This window comes from Trachinotus anak, unplaced genomic scaffold (genome assembly GCF_046630095.1).
Source record: "Trachinotus anak isolate AG129_WGS33_773 ecotype Australia unplaced genomic scaffold, CSIRO_AGI_Tana_v1 ptg000019l, whole genome shotgun sequence".
NCBI classification, from domain to species: domain Eukaryota; kingdom Metazoa; phylum Chordata; class Actinopteri; order Carangiformes; family Carangidae; genus Trachinotus; species Trachinotus anak.
In genome coordinates, this window is record NW_027273870.1 from 1480526 (window position 1) to 1501375 (window position 20850).

Below are 20850 nucleotides of genomic sequence, written 5' to 3' on the forward strand. Positions count from 1 at the left end.
ATGAGAGGAGAAAGAGTGAGAACAGAAGAATGTGCACTTAAACTGCATTTTATTTGTAGGATGAGCTGACTGCAGCCGGGATAAAGTGTACATCCTGGCCAAACCGTCCTTGTTCTCCTTGGCTTGATTACAACAGAATAATTTAATCCATGAGCGTGGGTATGCCAAGGAGTCGAGCCTCCCAGCTGTGTTTTTAGAAGGAAGAACAGGAAAGAGATTCATGGATGAAGGAGGTGTGGCTTCAGCAAAACATTAGTGAATATTGACAGTAAATTGAATCAAAGAAAGCCCATAATGTGCATCACAGTGTCTCTGTGCTGACCTTTGCCCTGAAAATCCTGTAGATGGCTCCGCAGTGCCTCTCATCCTCTCTTTTGACCGTTGATTTGTATTGATTTCAACCCTCCGTTGGCAGTAAATGTAATCCATACGAATACACCGACAACAGAACCACCGGCCAACACCCACAGACACTGTGTGGAGCAGAGGCATTAGTGGGTCTGTCTATTCCTCTGTGTGCCGTCCCTCTGGATCAAAAATTTATGTGTTATGACTCATCGTAAAACAATGGAGGGAGGGGATGGGGTTTTTTGGGGTTATAGTGTGTCTGTGACCTCCCCTTACCCTCTTTATTCCAAACTCCTAACTCTCCTCATCATTTCTCCCCCTCCCTTTAGAGAAAGCCTTTCACTCAGTATCGTCCGCCTTGATTCTTGATTCTTGGTCGTGTCAATTCAGATTTTGGAAAAAGGACGTCAATCAGCTGCTCTTCATATTGCAGCCCAAATCTTCTGATGTCGGCCAATTACACTATCCCGTAGCTATGAGGCCATGTCTGTGCAGCGGCTGTGTGATCTCAGGGAAACAAATGGTCATTGTGATGGTTAATGTAATGTGGGAGCGGCATCTGTGTGCTGGCATGCTACTCCACTGAAAGCCATCAAAGTCAGTGTGTCTCGCTCTGCTGATACGGTCAAGGATGTCGACACGAACGGACAAAGAACCAAAAGAAGACATAATGGAGATTACTGTAATTGCTGATGGGGTCACACGGTTCCTTAAGGCAATTACATCTGATTATGCAGCTCTTGCTGATGTGAAAGTCAATCTGTCTGATTAGAAACAGATGTCAAATTATTTATGTTGCTGAGCTTTTGCATTGTTTTTTTGAACATGAGGGTTCAAGTGTGGAAGTGAGGACTAGTTCTGCCTGCAGCTGGCGACTCGCTCGTCTCACAGACTGAATCTGTTTGTAGGTTAGCCAGTTCAGCAGTGCATTGCAGCACAGACTACGTCAAATTCTTGGAGCCTGACAAGGCAAATGCATTGTGTTGAGATTTCACAGAGCCCAGTTTAGCACAAGCAGAAGCAGCATTCAGATTTTTATGTAGGTTACTGCTCTTCATATCACCACGCTGCATAAATACCATGTTACAGTGCACTCACCTCAATACACGTCTCTTTCTGATTGTCACATTTAATGAGCTGTGTCCATTAGGCCTTCATGTGGCCCCTAATGAGGCCCTGACATGCATAACTGAATGACATGAAACAGAGGAAATACTAATTTACTACAACTGTATTACAGGTGCTGTGCAGCTTAAAACTACACTAAATGTTGTCAACCTCCATTACACCTCCATACACCACTGTATTTTATGAGCCAGATGGTCAGATTTGTCAGGATGTCTGTTTGATTGCACTGTTTCTTCCAGTTTAAGTTGCATCTTTTCACTTTTCTCACATGAGCAGATAATAAAGCAAGAACATGATATCTGAAAGAATCAGTGTCCCAAGAGAAAACATGGCCACACATCCAAAATCACTCTCAAATCAGGAAGCAACAGATTTTATACATGTCATTGTAGTTGTTACACTAACTATTAGACCGGTACTGCTGACATTAAATTGGGATTTGATCTTGGGCGATAAATTGAATTAATTCAAATTTGCCTCCTTGCAAAATGCAAATGTGTAAAATGGCTACAGTGTGAAAATCAACTTATGACAATGTGCACAAGTACTTTTAGTTAAAAAGTGATGTAGACAGGAGCTGGTTCCATTAGCTGCCTTGTACTCTTTGACTATGGGCAATAATGGCAAGTTTATTTATGTAGCACAATTCATACATGGAGGCAATTTAAAGTCAGGGCACAGTTATTAGCAGCAGTTAAAAGCAATGATGAATGTAAAAGTATTTCAGCCTGAAGTATTTCCTTCTTTAGCACCAAAAACAATTATCACTGTTTGTCTTTCTTTTGTTGGAGGAACTTTTGTCACTTTTCATTGCCTGAGTTGTCATTTCTACCCTTTGCATCACCTCTTTTCTTTGTCATTCTTCTCCTGATCAAGCTTCGATCTTTCTTTCTTCCCCTCCTGCTCATTACACCCTGCCCTTGCATCTTGGTAGTGAGTGGAAAAGGAAGGAGGCATTAATGTGGCAATAGATGGATGATGCTGTGTTAATGTGTTCCCATTGTTGAAATTGCCTTTGTGGTTTACATTAGGAGAGGACAATTATTTATGCATGTAGAGGCGCAGCATCACATTTCATGTTTGGACCTCTGCCAACGAACATTAAGCTGTGTTTGCTGTTTTTGTTTAGTTTAGTTTTTTTTCCTTCAGTGTTTGCTTTGCCATCTGACCGTCTCTCTCCTTCTCTGCCTCCAGGCTGGCTACAGCTCCCCCAACAGCTCGCCCTGCATCCACCACATCCAGGCCCACTGCAGCTACAAACAAGCCCTCCACCACTGCAACTGCCAAAACTGCAGCTGCTGCTCGAGTTACGGTGGCACCCTCTACTGGCAGGACCACAGCAGCACCGCCTCCCAGAACTGCTGCTGCCAAGAAAGGTTAGAAGTTGTTCACTGTTCTGTCCAGGAGACACTGAACTGAGGCCATGTCACTGAGCTGTATATTATATGTATTGTACATACACATCTAATCTATGGTTACACACTTTCAGATTATTAAAATGTCTGTAATAAAGTAGCATCAAGTGCTTGACTTTAAAAACATTATTTATGAACTGTTTATCCATGATGTTAGATTCTTTATGAATGAATTTGAGTCTGGAGTGTGTGTTTGGGATATTTTAGCTTGGACCATCAAAAAAAATACTTCTATCACAAAGATGAGGAGCTGAAATCGACTTTGTTCAAAAGTAATTTTTCTTGACATTCAGATTGGGAGCGTTACATTTTGTTGTTTTTCTCTTTGGATCAGATGTGAGTCGACCACCTTCTGCTCCAGTTGGTAAGAAGCCTGCAACAGCTACAGGATCAGCTGCTACCAAAAAACCTGAACCCTCGAAACCCGTGGCCACCGCGAAGCTCAATGCTGCCTCCAAATGGTCTTCAACAGCAAAAGCACCAGAGCCCAAGGTGCCACAGTCCAAAACTCAACAGCCTGCGAAGCCTCCCGCAAAGAAACCTGTAGCTGCTGTTCGGCTCCCTGCCCCCAACAAACCGCCGCTTGGCCGAACCCCACCTGCCTCCCCGGCCAGCAGACCTGCAAATGGCAGCACCTCTCAGGCAAAACGTGGAACCAAACCCACTCAGGCCGTCCCACCTTTCACTGCTGTCAAGAAGACCGGGGGTTCAGATGCCACCACTCCTGCTGTAGAAGCACAGACTGCTGCCGCTGCAGCGGTAGCAGCTGCAACAGCAGCAGCTGTTCTCGAGGAAACACAAGCAGAGGCTGCAGCGGCCTTACCACAGGGATCATTCCTTGCTGCCTCTGCACCAGAGGAGGTCCCTCCCCCACTCCTGGCACAGGATACCCCACCAGAAGTGGTACCTCAAGAGCCTGAGCAAAGCCATGCAGCTGCTCCCACTCCTCCACAAAGCCCTGTCAGGACAGCCTTACCACAAACACCTCCACCCCAAGAGCAGCTAGAAATCAGTGCTCCTTTACTAACAACACAGGAGCAGATCCCTGCCCCCGCTGAGCCTACAGCACCACCTGTGGCCTCCCCTCCAGACCTGTCTGAAGAGCCTGTTTACTTGCTAACAAACCAAACCCCCTCCACATCCGAAACTCTCCCAGCAGCAGCAGCAAACGTCATCCCTCAGATCGTGCCTCCCACCAATCTAAACGAGGAGGATGATGAAGAGGAGAGGGAGAGAAGCCAGCTGGTTTCTATGTCTGAAATGAGTGGGACCACACAGCCCACAGAGGAGTCCCATCCTGGATCAGCTGGACCAGTGGGGGGGTCTGCTTGGCGAGCCAGTGGCGCCTTGCTCTCTGAGCTGGACTCTGAGGATGTTAGTGGCAGCCAGCAGGGTGCGTCTGAATTTAGCACCCCTGGTGTAATGGAGGGCACGGAGAGCATGGATGATCTGGGAGACGGCAGCCTCAAAGGAGCCATCGACATGGAGGGTGCCTCAGCAGGCTCCCCTGACTCTGAGAAGGTCCCTGACATACCGGCGAATGACTTTGATGAGGATGAAGATGACGACGACGATGACGACGATCGTGTGTGTGACATGGATGTGGGCTCAGAGCGCACAGATGAACTGCAGAGACCCAGGCATGACAACGACGTGGATGATGATGAGGAGGATGAAGATGTGGAGATGGCAAGCGAGGGGGTGACGGAGAGCGGCCTGGAAAGCTATGGGAATGCAGATGAGGATGACTTCGCTGAGGATGAAAGGCTGGACAATTTGAACCGAGTGGCTCAGCCGCCACCCCCCCCTCCTCTGCTGCCCTCCGCCCCAGCCGCTCAGTGGGACCAACCAAACCCCTTCGCTGATCACTGGGCAGAACCTCTTCAGCCACAGCAGGTTCATGAGCACCTCTCCCAGGCGGCAGGAGCGGCTGTAGCGAGTCCTTTAGACCCCTGGCAAACAGACTCTGAGACCCCAACTCAGGCCCCGGCCCAAGCCTGGCTAGAACTAGGCTCCGCTCCTCCTTTTGATAATGAAAACCAAGACGCCCCCCATCATTCCTCTGTCAAAGACGATCCACAAGATCTAGAGGCCCAAATGTACTTGGATCAGCCCAGCCCTGCCCCAATGCAGACCCTGGCCCCAGCTCCCCTCTCTGCCCCAGGAATGTCTTTGTCGAGCACCCTGAGCAGCGAGACCAGCACGCCTGAGGAACTCGGTGACTACAACCAAGACGGGAAGCTCCAGCCTCAAGATGCACAAGTCCCAGTGCTTTCTCCCCAGCACAGCCTGGACTACCAGGACCTGGGCATCCACTTGGAGAGAGGAGACGGGGAAGGAGAGGAGGAGGAGGCAGAGGCAGAGACTCTGCCCGCTGATGAAGTCCTTGGAGGCCCTGCAACTGCCCCCACTTCCAACCCCTCCTCCTCCTCCGTAACAGAAGACGAGGCCAGTGACACAGAGGGAGAAGCTCAGCTGGATGATTCTTTGGAGAGTCCAGCAGTCAGCAACATCACCTTCGACAGCCAGCCTCCTGCGCAGCGCTGCCTGTCCACCGTGGAAGAGGGAGAGGAGGCCGAGACGGAGGAGGCCGGTGCAGGTGAAGACACCACCCCGCCTTCAGCCACCTCGTTGGCGTCTTACGGCTTTGACACCATGACCACAGCTTCCAGCTCCAACGCTCAGTCCACAGGGGAGAGCTGCATCAAGAGCCCTGGCATCTTCTCCCTGGAGGAGTTGCCTGAGGAGGCCAAGGAGCCCTGTCTCATCCCGCAGCCTCTCGTCCAGCCATGCCTCGCAGAGCAGCAGTACATCGAGTGTGGGAAGCAGGAAGCAGAGTCTGCTGAGCCTGTCCAGGAGGAAGCGCCGGGGTCAGAGGAAGACCCCTCATCAACTCTGTGCACTTTGCAGCAACCAGAGGAAAACCCAGATGACATCCAGCCTCCCTACTATTCTGCTATCTGTGAAAAGACTGAGAACTCTTTTGCAGGTAACGTATAGTTCATCATCTCCCTAACAGCCCGAGTAACGTCCCTTTGTCTCCCTCTGGCCCTGTTCTAGCCTCCCCGAAACAATATCTCACTGTTGTAGTTCTTGTTGTCAGTGTTTGTCCTGAAATCTCTGGGGGTGGACGTAATCAAAGCAAAACAAAAACAGAGAGCAAAAAAAAAAAAAAAAAAAAAAAAAAAAAGAAGGGAAGAAATAAAAAAAAAAGGAGGGATATAACATTTCCATTATGAGTATATGGCTTAAATTCCTGTATGTGCAATAGCTACTACTATTTACTCCTAATGTGTGAGCGTGTCTGGGTTTTGGTTTCTGTTTTATTTAACACAGAATTATGTGGTTGGCTCGGATTTGACTCGTCTGTTTACAGCTCTTAAAGAGGGAAAACAAGAAAAAGAAGCAACAAAAGAAATGTGGAATGAACTGTTTTCATGTGTATTTATCCTTCTACTTTTTACTCAAATGAGTTCTGATTGTATATTCATGTTTGATTTCGCTCTCCTACTTTACGATAGAGGCAATCTTCCTTATCCTCCATCACTCCTCATCTCTTCTTGCACTTTAAATTGTACCCCGGCTTTTTCTTGTGTTTATCCATCTTTTGGAGTAATGAACCTTAAAACTTTAAATAAAGATTAGATTTTTACCATGATGTACTCTCTCACTGTACAGTTTTATTGAAATGAGCACTTTGGAGTTGAGTGTAAGGCATATTTACAGCCTGTCGAGCTACGTCCAAGACAAATCATCCAACACTACTGATATTCATTTAAGCTCTCAAAAAATGTTCCTGTTTTTTTGTTGTTTTTTTTAACTTGTGGCTTGAGACATCTCATCATATTGCAGACACACAGACACTCATACCTAAGTCATGGCCTTTCCTTTGAAAACTGGATACAATGAACAGTGGAACTCATGCCCAACCTCACTGGTCTGACAACTACATAACTGGAATGAATCTGCTACGACCCAATCATGCTACAAGACCAGCTCATCCACGGATCAAACTTCAGCATCTCAAGCGATAAAGGAGTTTGACATCTCATTGTCCAGCATCAAGACGGACGCACCACCACTTATTCTGCTGCTGCTTTAATTTCCCTCCACTGTTCTGTGGGTGTGTTGCTGTTTTAGCTCTTTTCTGCCTTTTTTTTTTTTTTTTTTTTTGTGTTTTTTTTTTTTTAGCGTTCTTGCTGCACTGTTCTACAGCGATTGTATTAAAGTTGACTGAGCTTATGCATGTCACTGTTGCACAATGACTTTCATCTCATTACTTTGGATTGGTTTGTTCAGGGTCAGACAAATAGCTTGGCTCTAGGTCTGGATGTACTTAGGTTAGAAGAATATCTAACCTTAACCTGATTCCTTCTAAAGCCAAGGTATGTCCGTTTTCCTGTGATGCTGGATGTCTATAAATGCATGGAGAGCTTTTGCATGTATCACTGGTTGACTAACTATAAACTCCATTCTCGGGTGACGATGGTTTAAGCTCGCAGTAAGCTTTTCTGTGGTTGTTTGTCTCACCATTGTTGATAGTATTTGCATATACAGGAAGTTGGCTGCTTTTTTTTTTTTGCACACAAAAATCTTTCTGGGTGTCATTTTTTAAAAAAAAAATTACATGTAGCAAAAGAATCCTGTTAACTATGTACAGATGCTCTCTGCACAAATTTCCGTACCCAGGCCCCAGTCACCACCCCCAGTCACCTTGCCTCAGGTCACTATTTTCTGGTGTGTTCACTGTTTTTACACAAATACTACAAATACTGGTCTAATACAGGCTCTATCTGTCACTTGTCCCATTGTCGTTTGCTCAAAGACAAAACTACAAATGATTGCCGGTCAGTGTGGTTCTGTAGGCTACTGGCAGACCTTTGGGCTTGGCTTCACAATGCTTCCACTATTCCTTTAGCAAGTATGAGCCTCTGAAGGCCACAGCCCCTTCCCTCTACACCCTTCTGCTTGTACTCACACTGCACCGCTGTCGCTGTCCTGCTGCCTGTGACTTCTGTTTTATAACATCACGCTACTGTAATCTTCCTTCCCACTTCCTCTCACACACAGGCCTCACTGCACTACCGCACCCTCACCGCCGCGATCACTCAGCATACCCTAGAACCTACTGCGACATCGTCATACCTCATGGCGCCTCTGTTGCCCCACCGAAGCTGACCTGTGCTGACCTCCCACCCAGGAGCCCCGGGCAGAAGGCGTTGAGCCCCCAGCTCCTCAGGCTGGAGCAGCACCAGCGACAGCTGCTGGAGATGCAGCAACGCAGGGATCAACAGAGTAGACCGCTGGAGGAGGCGGAGCTGGAGAGGAAGAGGCGGGAGGAGGAGGAGCAGAGGAAGAAGAAAGAAGAAGCAGAGGAAGAAATAAAAAGGAATAAAGAGGAGGCGGAGGAGAGGAAGAAGGAAGAGGAGCTGAAGCAGAGGAGAGACCTTGAACTACAACTGCAGCAGCAACAACAGGAGCTGAAGCAAAGGCAGCAAATCATGCAGTGGCAGCAAGAGCTGCAACAGTCCAACAAGGGTCAGACGGTGCTGCTGTCCCCCTCCTCTGGCCTCTGCACTATCTATGAAGCCCTGGAGAACAGTGATGAAGAGGAGGCTGGAGATGAAGAACAGGAAATAAACGAGCTGAACCACACTGAAGAGACGGAAGAGCCGGAGCAAGAGACGTCAAATCCAGAGATCGACGACTGTGAGAGGGTGACGGCAGATGAAGACAAACATAGAGACTCTTCTGAGGACCCTCCTCCTCCTCACCAAGACTCCCCTCAGACACCCAGCAGCCCCTCCCAGGATGGAGACAGCTCCTCCCCTTGCCCTCCTGAGTCTCCAGAGCGACCTCCACCCCTGGATCTGGACTGGGGAAAGAAAGTGGACATAGTCCAGCAGCTGATCAATCAGACCCTACTGCTGAATGGAGATGGCTGCTCCTCCCTGCTGCTGATGCCAGGGGGTGCAGGAGGCACACTGAGCCCCCTGGAGAGCAGCCTGTGGCCCAGCCTGCTGCCTCCACTCACCCCTCCCTCTGCCACCGTCACCTCTGTCAGTAGTTTCTCCCCAGAGGCCAGTGGAAGCTCCCCACAGGGCGAGTGGACGGTGGTGGAGCTGGAGACGCATCACTGAGGCACCTGAGTGTGTGAAATAACTCACACAGGTGCTGTCTACACACGCACACATATACATGGGAATTCAAGAGTAGAGACAAACAAACAGAGTCATACTTACACACAATTAAGCAAATTAACATTTACTTGTGCGACAGCTGTGGACAGCTGCACAGACTTAAATATTTGAGCCAACGAAAACTGAAGTTACCCGAAGAAATTCTTTGACATTAACTAACTTACATCATAATATCTGTTAAAGACGATAAACCAGATGAATAGATGTCCATCACATGGTGCTGAATGATCAAGGGTTGTTTTAAAAAGTAATTCTCAAATATTTAAGAAAAATAACCAGAGAGAAATCTGTAATTATTTTTTTGTAGTGTTGAATTAGGTAAAATATCAACAGTAGATCACAAAGATAATAAATGATACTGAGTCATGCAGATTGACCCATAAGCTGTGATGCTGTAGATCAGTGGTTCCCAACTAATAAGGGGTCACAAGCTGAATCTGATGGGTTCTAACTGTACTGTAAAAACAAGCACATTTAACACACGGATGATAATAATAATAATTGGTGGTGCCACAGTTTAACAGCTGGATGAATTTTAATTGATGCAAAAATAAGTAAGGGACTTTCTTGTCCTGAATTTAAACTCTCAGGTAGAGCTTACCCCCAGGCTAGAGCTAGAGGGTTAGTTGTAGGATTTAGAAAGTTGAAGACTGTATCAAGGCCGAGGTTCTGGTTCAGGTAAGTCAAAACAGCGAATCAGGCCAAAATTTTATTTTCTGTCCTTGTACTTTTTTTTATGAACCAGCTGTTTTCAATCCTCCTGCACATTTTTAGGAACAAACCTGAGCACCAACCTGAAAGTAGTGAATATTTGGTCATATTCTGAGGCTTGTTGACTTATTCTTCAATCAGATATTTGGCTTTAAAAAAAGGAAGGAAGGAAACTTTAACCTTTGACTCGCACAGATTTTTAAAAATCTAACACTGATGCATTGAATAGGTTAACACATATTTTGTTGACGAAATAGAAAAGGAGTGACATAGGTCTTTATTATTATTTGCTTTTTATTGGCTTCTAGGCCATCAAATTATAATTATATTATACTGAGTGTAAACATATTTTCCTTTTAATTAGAATGTAAACTTCTCCTGGTTGCTGAAACTCCACAAATCCCCCACACCCCCCAAAAAGAACCAACAGACGTGACTTTACTGTCCTCAGTGGTAGCTACGATGCTGCCTAAGAGTCTCTGCTCGGGGCAAGAAAGTCTCTGATGCTGCCGGTGAAGAACCTGCGTCTCACCTCTGCCACACAGAAATTTAAGAAGACAAACACAACTCAACACAACACTACACCGAAACTCTGCACCTCTATCACCTCACACGACATCCTACACCATGGCAACCACCACACCTGACAGACTATAATATTACATTTCAACCCTTTAAACCCACACACCTGAAACCATGTGATTACTGACAGAATCCCATGATGCATCACTTCTACTGACTTAACAGGGTGGAACTGGACACTTTTCTTTATGCCAAGTCTTTGTGCCATGGGTGGCCCCACACACACCCCCCAGCGGTGCCACAGGCCACTGTTAATATGAGGTAAATACTCGCATAGATTTGGTAGCTTTTTTTATTTGTGTTCCTCACCTGAAGTCCCTTTTAAGAGAAGCCGGAGCTGTGCATACATGCTGACACGCTTCATCTTATTTAAAAGTGGGAGTACACTGGAGATTTGTTGCTACTGAATATTGAAATAAGTACACTGAGTCCCATTTCTGTGAAATTGCACTTAATCAGATCCCTAAAGTCTTGTAACATATATTAATTCAAACATGTTGATTACGGAGGCCTGGAGGTTATGGGTGGTCCTGTTTCTCATCTTACTTTGGTCTAATTTACTTAAAACTGAGATCAAAGAAATCATCATGTTTACCAAAAGTCAGTGTGACGTGCAAACATTTCCCTTTGAAACACTGGAGTCAGGCACTAATGAGGTTTTAGTTAGGGGCATATGATTGTGTTGGTAGCTGAGGTTTGTTAGTGATGAAATGAAATACTGCTGAAGGTTAGTTTTTGCAAAAAGATTTCTCTTATGTCACCGTCACTGTTCTGTAGCTGCACATGAACTTGTTCCACAGGTGTAGTCTTCCTTATATTATATCTGACGTCACTTCAGTCACAGGCTGCAGACAGATGATGGTCTGGAGTTACCCCGGCCCTCTGCTCTAATGTTCAGTACACAAGCTTTATCATTTCTCTGGATCTGAACCGATACTGCTGTGAAGGTCAGGGGTCACTGTATTGTCTTATGAGGAGGAGGAATATTACTAAGAGGGAGGGAATTCTGGGATATCAGGTTATTCTGGGTATTAACTGTGTATTAATGTTGAATCTGTGATGAGCTACGGTACGGTTGTGTGTGTGTGTGTGTGTGTGTGTGTGTGTCTGTGTCTCACTGGTTGTAAGTGATCATATCTATGCTGTTTGTCGCTGTCGTCTGTTGGATAGTGTGTGTGTGTGTTTGTAAGTCAGAGTTTGAGGCAGTCATGATGAGATTCACTGTAATGTCAGGTTTAAAGATTGGGGAATTCTTTAAAGCCCAATTCTCTTATTTTCTAAGACCCTTTAGATCTGACTTTTATTTCCTCCAGTGTCCTTTTGAATCTGTTTTGTATTTAGTCATATCTTGGCTTGTTGCCTTGGCCTCCAGTGTTAAAACCATATTAAGGCTGAATTGTTTATTAACTGAAGTTAAAACTGAGGAGATTTGGCGTCCAGTTCTTTAACCTTAACTGACAGATTCTTGCCCCTTTCCCACTACTGGATCCAGCAAAGAGAATTCCCTCGTGTCCCTGCGTGTCTGTGCCTCCAGGCGGGACACGTTACACCCACGGCATTTTTTACAAAGCTGGACTTTTAAATGTGCTTTCGCAAACATGTCTGTGTCGTGTTTTTGTAAGCATTAGTGTGTGTATTGTTTTAAGACTGATCACTGTAATGAAGGGAAACTCCACTTTACTTTTGTACTTTAGAGATATAGAAGTAAAGTAGCCCTTTAAGAGTCATATATAGATTTTTATTGACTTAGAGAATGAATGATGTTGGTTGTAAGTGGTAGATTTTATTCTTTGTTGTAAGTGAGATGCCTTTCTTTATGTCCAGTCAACAGAACTGATGGACTGAATGGTTACAAGGTCAAACTGAACACAGCAGGCTGAACTCAAAGTTGTGAAATCTCCCATTTTCGATATTAATTTATTAAAAATGAAATGGAGCTTATGTGTACTAATTTAAATGGCTTGATGAACCTGTTGAAATGAAGTAACTTGGGCATTCTCACTTGTGAGGCCCAAATAATGGCAGCTTGTTTTAAAATGTACAATTTTCCTTATTATCCTTGACTTTCGGAAAAACAGAAACATGTGATTGTGTGTAATTATTTCAATACAATGTTTAATGTAAATAAAATGTTTTTTTTTAATAAGGCTTCTAGACTTCTTCTTAACAGCACAACAAAATGCTCAAAATGTGTGAACTCTTAAAAACTTAAAATATGAACAAACTCTTATAAAATCTTTTTGAAGATTACAACATTAACACAGTGAACAGAATAAAGTGACAAAATAGTGTGTAGCAAACCTTCCACTTAAACAGACTTACAACAGTATACAGCATAAAAATACTTTTACATAATCTGACTGAGGTGATAAAACTATGGCTACGGGTTTTTAAGTATTATAGTTGTGTGAGGTACTTGTGGTTTCACGTCAGGTGTTTCTGCACCAACATCCAGATGTGTTTGACACCAGATGTAGAATCTCAGCTTGACCAACAGCACATGCAGTTGCTTCATAGGATTCACTCCCAACATCCGGTGTAAGCTAAATCAGCCCAGTCTCTTTCCACAAGCTGCATGTCCAGGTGTGTCTTTGAGGTAGATGTCACAAGTGCACCAACACACACACACACACACTCCTCCTACAGCGGCCGCCATCACTCTGCTGTCTGGTGTGACAACAGCAGCTGCTGCAGGTAGTCTGTGGCACTGCAGCTGGACGGCTCATCGGTGCCCAGGAACAACAGCCTGTGATAGCTGGCCTGAGGAACCTCACATGTGATCCTGAAACACAAACACACACAAATCTAGAGAGTCAGACGACATATGTAGAGAATCTGTGTCAGACATATTAAGGACGGAGGATGCAGCTGGAACGTGATGGACCTTTTAGTAGTAGTTATCATTTGCTGCTTTTTCCCTCCCCACTCTGAGCAAAGAGAAATATCAAAGTAAAAGCATCTACATAGAAATTGATGAAGAAATATAAATAAGTACCAGTCGTAGATGTCGTCTGTGGCGGGGTCTGGCTTCACCTGCACCCACTGACCGATGGACCACGTCCTCACCACGTTGCCACGAGAGACGCCCTGGCTGTCGCTGTCAGCCTCTGCGTGTGCTTTGGGAGTATCCTCATAGCACAGGAAGTAACTTCAAGTTTGACGTAAGACAATAAGTTGATGATTAGAGATCAATGAACATGATGTCAACAGTGGAAATTGAGGGTGGAGAGACTGTATCATCCAGACTCACTACTCTGTGTCTCCAGCTGTTTGTGCCTTGCCCTCCTCGCTCTCTCCACCCTGCTCTTCATCTGCCGGTGTCTGCTGCTGCTGCTGCTGCTGCTGCTGCTGCTGCTGCTGCTGGTGGTCTCGGAGCCTTTCCACATTCCACCGCATTCGTTTGTACAGGCCGGTGTCGACCCGGGCCAGGTACGGCGTCAGCTGACAATAGCGGAACACTGTCAGCCTCAGTCGGCCAAGTTGACTCTGACCGATGCAGAAGTGAGACATGCTGGGAGTGGAGACAGGAGAGTGGGGAGAGTTAGATGGTACGATGGACTGATCCCTGCAGGGAACAACTGATGTGATGTGCCTGGGAAATATAAAGGAGTACAAGGAAGAGACAAACCTGGCAAGCATTTATTAAAGGATAAGTGTGAATTGAATGTTTATATGTGTGTATGTCTATTATGTTGCATTTGTGCGACTGTAACACAAGTGATTTATTTCCCCAACAAAGTCATTTAAGTACAAAAAAATTAAGAAATTGGGACACACATGAGTAGAAATTTGTGTGTGTGTGTGTGTGTGTATACCTGTTAGGCTCGGTTTCATCTAAACAGAGGAGACTGTAGCTGGCGTAGGTTAACACCAGCTGCTCCAACCTGTCACACAGCTGCTGAGAGAAGTCAAGCAGCTTCACACACACACACACATAGTAGAAGTTTAGAGTCAAGTTATAGCAGTTAACCCATGATGTTTTCATACAGTGAACACTATGCTGTGCTTTAGGATACTGTTTGATCCAACAACTGGATCAGGAACAGATTGAAATTATTCTGAAGCAGCTGACCATATCAGACAACTATCACAGTATATAAGGCTTATACACACTGTTATAGGGTAAAATATTATTATATTATAGTGTATATTATCTGTGATCTGCGTTGGAGGGTTTATTATGATTTGTTATAGGTTTCATAAACCAAAGTGTACTTTCTCAGTTCTCAGGATACCATTCATTAAGTTTTGAGAGAGAGTGTGTGTCTGTTGCTTTAAGTCAAAGTAAGGCATACGGTATGAGCACTTAATTTCCTAATTATTATACTATTTTATCATTATATAATGTTTTTCTTTTAATTGTTTTTATTTATAATATAACTGCCTGTAAGTAGCTGACACATATGTACGTTTTCTCACTTATATCTAGTGGTGTCTAGCCGAGCAGTTTTGGTTTTAATGGCACAGATCTTGAGATATCTGACTGTGTTACCACCCTGACACGACAGAGGTCAATGGACTGCTGCTTATGGTGCACAGAGCGTTGAAAATGACATTTAAATAAATGAAGCAGACCTGCTTCTCAAAAGGTTTCACGGACTATTTTTTCAGTAGAAGGTGGATCCAATGTCAGTGCACAAACACGACTAAATATTAACCAAAACTATTACCATGGTTAAGACATTTACCCTTTTGTAGATTTCATAAGGCAGGTGGGTGTTCTGGGACACAGTGCTCCTTGCTGTGGATTCCAGGTGGTTAAAGTAAGGCTGACAGGTGTACAGGAAACTTGGTAATGCAGCAGCGAGAGCGTCTCTGTCCGACTGACCCTGCCTGCCAGAACACACAGAAACATTTCTTAAAATTGCAGAAATACCCAGATGAAATCAGTGCATTACGGCTGCTTGAGACCCTACCCATTCACAAGGCAGTCGTGTAAGTCATCTGCTTTGCTCATGAGGAACTGGAGCTGCAGCTGCATGGACTGCAGGCTCCTCTCCATGCGTCTGACCTCCAGGCAGCTGCAGGCCTCACAGTCACAGCTGCAGGCTGCATATTTACCGCGGGGTGGCGCCAGAGCAACGTCGGCCAACAGTGTCAGCGGCTCATCCGGCTCTGAAACACATGATAAACATCACTGTAATAAGGCCAAACTTTGGTTTACAGGAGGAGACTGAACCATTTTAAAAACACAAACTGCGCTAATTTCCAAAATATTTTAATCATCTATGTCTCAAAGGATTGTAGATAATTTGGCATTTTATTGGTGAAGAGAAGGTGTACAAAATTCAGATTAGATTATATTAGATAGTCGACACCCATGCACACAACAGTTACAGGGTCCACATTTGATCTTGTTGGCCGGTGTTTTGCTTACCCTCCCCGCAGTCTGACCGCCTCTCCCCGCTCATGGCCTCCTGAGGTCGGCCCCCAGGTGCTTGTTGTACTGACGGTGAGTTTTCGAGCTGGGGCTCAACTTCAACTTCGACATCTGTCATTATTTCTGCTGTAGATGAGTCGGAATTTCTTAGAAAACTTGTTGAAAATAAAACTCTACATTAGCTAATCATTTTGAAGCTGTCATTCACTCTATGACCTGTCAGCCCTTGTTAGCTAATTAACGGTAATGCTAGCGATGCTAACAGTACACCCAAGTTCAAGCAAAGAAACAAACCTCAAATTAATACTGCACAGTTGTCAGATAATCGGTTTGTAGCCCGAATTAGTTCACATGATAGTTAATTATCCAACCTTGCTGCAGTATGTTGGTTATAACGTTTTAACAACAGACGAGTTAACTTTAACGTTAACTAGCTACCTCGCTAGCGGTTAAGCTAACTTTACCTTCCTTCTAGGAGGTGTGGTGTGAAAGGTCAAAGGTCCCTGCATCTCGACAAGGAAACCATAAAATATAATTAAAAGTTTTATTTTATATCTGTAATGTTGGCTTTTGGAGTCTTCCTTACAAAAATACAACATAATAATTGTATAATTGTGATATACAATATAATACAATGCAAAAAAAACAAAAATGTGTGTTTGGGCCAAAATAACTTATATTTGGTCTAATTAGAGAAGAGCTGAAACTGAACATTAGCTCTCGAGTAATCATCAGGAAAATAGCTGATAACTAAACTAAAATGCTAAACATTTGCTGGTTTCGGCCTCTTAAATGTGCTTTTCACACTCGACCTAAAGAGTCAATACATGTGGATAAATTCGTAATGTGCTCACAATGTCTTTTACTCACTCACAGCAAAAGGAATCATACGCAGTGGTGACTGCATATGTTTTCATTTTATTGTCATTTTACTCTCTGTTCCTGCTTCCTTCTTATCCTGCTGCTGGCAAATTTTCATTTTGCAAATCAGTTATGCAAATGTGGTCCAGTTCAATTTCTCTATCAAATCTACGAGGCATCCACTCGCACCACCATAACAGAGGGACCTGTGGTGTGTTTGATAAAGGTGGAAAATGAGTCGAAAATGCATTTACTCAAATACTGTACTTAAGTACAATTTTAATCTCCTTGTACTTCAGCTTGAGTATTTTACTTGACTTTTTCTACACTTGTATTCCACGACATTTCAGAAATAAATGGTGTTTTTAATCACGCCAGCTGCATGGGTCTAGTGACGGCACTGTCAATCCACAGCTTGGGCCCAGAATTAAAGGTCTCAGGAATTATTGGTCATTCATGGTCCCAAGAAGATTAATCATGCTGACTTATGTGCTTCACTGACCTTTCCAACTAAACACAATAACACAACATTAACACAATGAACTAAGACAGTGAACGGGGTAAACATTACACCTGCTTAACATCATCATGCTAATCACTGCTCACTGCAAAGTACTCACAGAGCCGTTAGCGTGATTGTAGATACTTGTTTACATGTATCTGATAATATACTCTGATTCACCTCATTAATCACAACGTATTTCTCTCCCTGACATGATAGTACATCAGCAGCTTTTAGCACTAACAAACTATCAGTACTGGTACTGTTATCAGTGACCCTGGCCCAGGTATGGCTTGATATCATACGAAAACTTTTAATTTTGTAATAAAAACTGCCCTCATAAACTAAATAATGAGCTCACAGAATAAAACACACTGCTGTAGATGAGACTGTCCAACTTCATGTAGTTAACAGTGCCACCTCATCCAGCTACAGTATTAAAATGCTGATTAATTATTAATGCACCAGTGAAAATGTGTGGACATAATAGTGTGTACATGCTGTAATGAGAGCCTGCCTCTGAAACAAGTGATTATTTAAGCGATCATACTTGTGCTTTTATTGAAACTGAGGACTTTAACTTGCAGATGACTGTTTTCATCGCAGTGTTGCTCAGTTACTGTTACCGCCCTCGTTAACTCTGCATGTCCAACAGTTGGTTCATCAGAAGCTCCAGGGTCACATGACACATCCGGGCGCGCCCCCGCGGACCGGCCCCCGACCAATCAACGCCCGGGCGGCATCGCCGAGCGTCGGGGGCGCGCAGCTGGGTCTGGCTTACAAGTGGTGCGTGTGTGTGTGTGTGTGTGTGTGTGTGTGTGAGATACGGAGCAGAGACCGAGGCGTGTTCGTGTTTCACGGATGTTACCGGGGGGAGCAGGGAGGGAGCCGGGCTTTCTTTCACTGTGTGCGCAGGACGCGGCGGAGCGGCGGCTGCGCTGTACGGGCTCTGCTCGCTGCTGAATGGAAGCAGCCACGGAGGGAGATGGACAGTGAGTCCGCGGCTCACTAGTTTCTGTTCGGATGCTCTTATGTGATTTATTTTTTTTGTTTTTAGGAAAAAAGGAGGAACAGTGAACGGATTTTTTGTTTGAGTGAAGTGAGGCCATCGTTGGTCAAACGCTGGGAGGATCAATTCAGGCGCGGCCAGGCAAGCCAACAATGCGGATTACCTCCTGACTGTTTGCCTTTGTGTCAATACAGACTGTTTGCATAAAGTTCAGATAACACTCACAGGACCAACAGCCAGTTTTCTTCCAACCATCTTCTTTTATTCTATTGTCTCGGGAAAGGAGACAGGAGGTTGACCTGAGGGACGAACATGTGCACAGGCTCCACAGGCTCCACAGGCTGAGGGTGAGACTGCACATGTGCACAGGCTGAGGGTGAGACTCCACAGACTGAGGGTGAGACTGCACAGGCTGAGGGTGAGACTGCACAGACTGAGGGTGAGACTCCACAGGCTGAGGGTGAGACTGCACAGGCTGAGGGTGAGACTGCACATGTGCACAGGCTGAGGGTGAGACTGCACATGTGCACAGGCTGAGGGTGAGACTCCACAGGCTGAGGGTGAGACTCCACAGACTGAGGGTGAGACTCCACAGGCTGAGGGTGAGACTCCACAGACTGAGGGTGAGACTCCACAGGCTGAGGGTGAGACTCCACAGGCTCCACAGGCTGAGGGTGAGACTGCACATGTGCACAGGCTGAGGGTGAGACTCCACAGGCTTCACAGGCTGAGGGTGAGACTGAATAGACTCCACAGACTGAGGGTGAGACTCCACAGACCCCACAGGCACAGGGTGAGACTCCAGAGGCTGAAAACGGCGACAGAGACAACGATGGCGAACGACTCCATACAAGTAAGTTGACGAAGTTGCAAACCTGCATACATAATTAATGTGCATGTGTATTGGGCAGCAGCCTTTTACCTCTCACAGCATCCTGGGGAACCCTTAACCAACTTCTTTATGTCACAAACCCTCTGAAATAAATACCTGAGGTCAGTAGTTACCTTTTTTTAAAGAAATATCTATTTGTGACTTCAGTTGTGAGTTTTCCCTCTAGATATAAAAGATTGTTATTATAGACTAAAGAAAAAAAAAATCTATATCAGATGACATTTATTTATCACCCCAAGGAAGCACTGCTGTAGATGAACTGCAGACAAAATTAAAAATAATGAAATAAAAATCCATTAGAAAACAGGTTTGTATTGAAATATAACTCATACATTTCTGCGCAGTGGTCAGCTAACCTCCTAACCTAAAAATTATAACATGCATTTATATGTTATGATGGTGGATGAAATGTTCCTGGTTAGCTGGGGGACTCCCAGGAGGCTTCCTAAAGACCTTTGGTGGCCCCAGGACCCCGCAGTGAGGAACCACCAACCACTCAGTTCAATTGAAAATGGATCGTTTGTCTCTTGTTAATAATGTACAATGGGACACTTGATGGTTTTGGAGAGATGTGCAGAGCTCGAGCAGGGCTCAGTCACCTTGGTGTTGTGTTGTATTCGCCGTGATGTGGGTCCATTGGTCTTACTGTAGCTGTGTGCCGTCAAAGTGTTGTGTGTAGAGATGTAGAGCGTGCATGCAGGACACAACAGCGGTGTTTGTTATGAAATCACGCACATTATACACACACCATTCCCAACTCCCATTGGGCATTGGATCCTATAGACCTCTGATATTGCATTTTACAGGGATTAGTTTTTCACAGAGGTGATTTCTTTGCTCTGAAGAACAACTAAGCGTTGAGTGACAATATCAAGTAAGACATCTACGTGACATTTATTTTGAAATTCTTCTGACAGGCAGTGTGAGAGGGAACGAGGAGGCAGAGGAACATAAAGAAACGCACTGAACTTAATGAGCCTTTGTTCCAACAGAGTTTGTGACATTTAAGTCTGAGTGACGTTTGTGTATCAGTTGACATGCAGGTGTGGCGTTGCATACTCTTCAGACATGTGGGTGCTAGTGCTGTCACACACACACACACACACACACACATTCACACACACACACACACACACACACACATTCACACACACACACACATTCACACACAGTACGAGGAACCGGTGTTCCTCTTCTTGGACTTTTCCTCCATTGCAACATATATGAGTAAGGTGTGTTGTTTATTGATTGATGTTTAGATACAGACACACATGATTGTGAATTCATGTTCACACAGGCCTTAGATTTCTCCTTCTTTAGTTGCTTAAGACAAAAAAAAAAAAAAAAACATGTTTATGTTTGCAGCAGAGTCGCCCTATGTGGGTTTGGTATTTTTTGCGTGACAGTCAGCATTTTCAAGGTGAAATAACAGTGGATTTATCAACAAGTCATCAGTTTTGATTAGTAATGTGAAAATTAGTTGGCATAGTCAAATCATTGAGTCATTTCTCAAACAACATCATAGATATTCTTTGCTTCCTGCCTCCTAAATCTGAATATGTGTTGCTTTTCTCAGTGTGAATATTTCGGACAAAAAAGCTATTCAGAGACGTCACCTTCAGGAATGGAGCTTAAGGAAATTGTGGTGGGCTATCATCAACTTTATGCCACACTGTTCATCAAGAAAATAATTGGGAGACGAGTCAGAGAAGAACTGTCAGACAATAATAATTACTCGTTGCAGCTCTGCGACATTTATCTTTGACACATCGCAGTGCACATTTCACAATGTCTCCGCTGACTGAGCCTTTATCAGTTTTTT

The 20850-nt window shown here is 44.6% G+C and overlaps 3 protein-coding genes across 20 annotated transcripts in view; 2 read left to right on the forward strand and 1 right to left on the reverse strand.

The window, feature by feature from the left end:
* The window catches only part of prr36a (proline rich 36a), a 31240-nt gene extending 18710 nt beyond the window's left edge, over positions 1-12530 (forward strand). For all 4 annotated transcript variants that reach the window (XM_071505576.1, XM_071505575.1, XM_071505577.1 and 1 more), the window contains exons 4-6: positions 2671-2852; positions 3226-5880; positions 7962-12530. In XM_071505576.1, the coding sequence (XP_071361677.1) occupies positions 2671-2852; positions 3226-5880; positions 7962-9031 (3907 nt within the window). In that variant the 3' untranslated portion in view covers positions 9032-12530. The remainder of the gene's footprint in view (positions 1-2670; positions 2853-3225; positions 5881-7961) is intronic.
* A 314-nt stretch (positions 12531-12844) lies between these two features.
* cunh19orf67 (chromosome unknown C19orf67 homolog) lies at positions 12845-16250 on the reverse strand. Of its 6 annotated transcripts, none has more exons than XM_071505594.1 (8): positions 16229-16245; positions 15762-15887; positions 15301-15499; positions 15073-15217; positions 14200-14300; positions 13635-13895; positions 13380-13532; positions 12845-13166 (listed from the first exon to the last, which is right to left on the reverse strand). In XM_071505594.1, the coding sequence occupies exons 2-8, from the start codon at positions 15880-15882 to the stop codon at positions 13040-13042; spliced, it is 1107 nt and encodes a 368-aa protein (XP_071361695.1). In that variant the 5' UTR covers positions 15883-15887; positions 16229-16245; the 3' UTR covers positions 12845-13039. The 6 variants fall into 6 exon arrangements, with proteins under 6 accessions (XP_071361695.1, XP_071361694.1, XP_071361693.1 ...); XM_071505593.1 differs by having other exon boundaries at positions 15762-15890; XM_071505592.1 differs by lacking the exon at positions 16229-16245 and adding an exon at positions 16059-16222.
* Positions 16251-17929: 1679 nt separating this feature from the next.
* The window catches only part of pkn1a (protein kinase N1a), a 48764-nt gene continuing 45843 nt past the window's right edge, over positions 17930-20850 (forward strand). Inside the window, exons 1-4 of one of the 10 annotated variants that reach the window (XM_071505579.1) lie at positions 17930-18277; positions 18420-18497; positions 18690-18824; positions 18863-18989. In XM_071505579.1, the coding sequence (XP_071361680.1) occupies positions 18496-18497; positions 18690-18824; positions 18863-18989 (264 nt within the window). In that variant the 5' untranslated portion in view covers positions 17930-18277; positions 18420-18495. Of the gene's footprint in view, positions 18825-18862; positions 18990-20850 lie in introns of all 10 variants that reach the window. The other 9 variants (XM_071505585.1, XM_071505581.1, XM_071505582.1 and 6 more) reach the window with 9 other exon arrangements.

Excerpts from the sequence above, each read along its gene's own strand:
- cunh19orf67 (XM_071505594.1), bottom strand. The coding sequence starts at position 15,882 with ATGACAGATGTCGAAGTTGAAGTTGAGCCCCAGCTCGAAAACTCACCG. Across the intron at positions 13,533-13,634 it reads ACAGCTGGAGACACAGAGTA|TTACTTCCTGTGCTATGAGG; the intron begins GTGAGTCTGGAT and ends TCAAACTTGAAG. Across the intron at positions 13,167-13,379 it reads ACAGACGACATCTACGACTG|GATCACATGTGAGGTTCCTC; the intron begins GTACTTATTTAT and ends TTTGTGTTTCAG.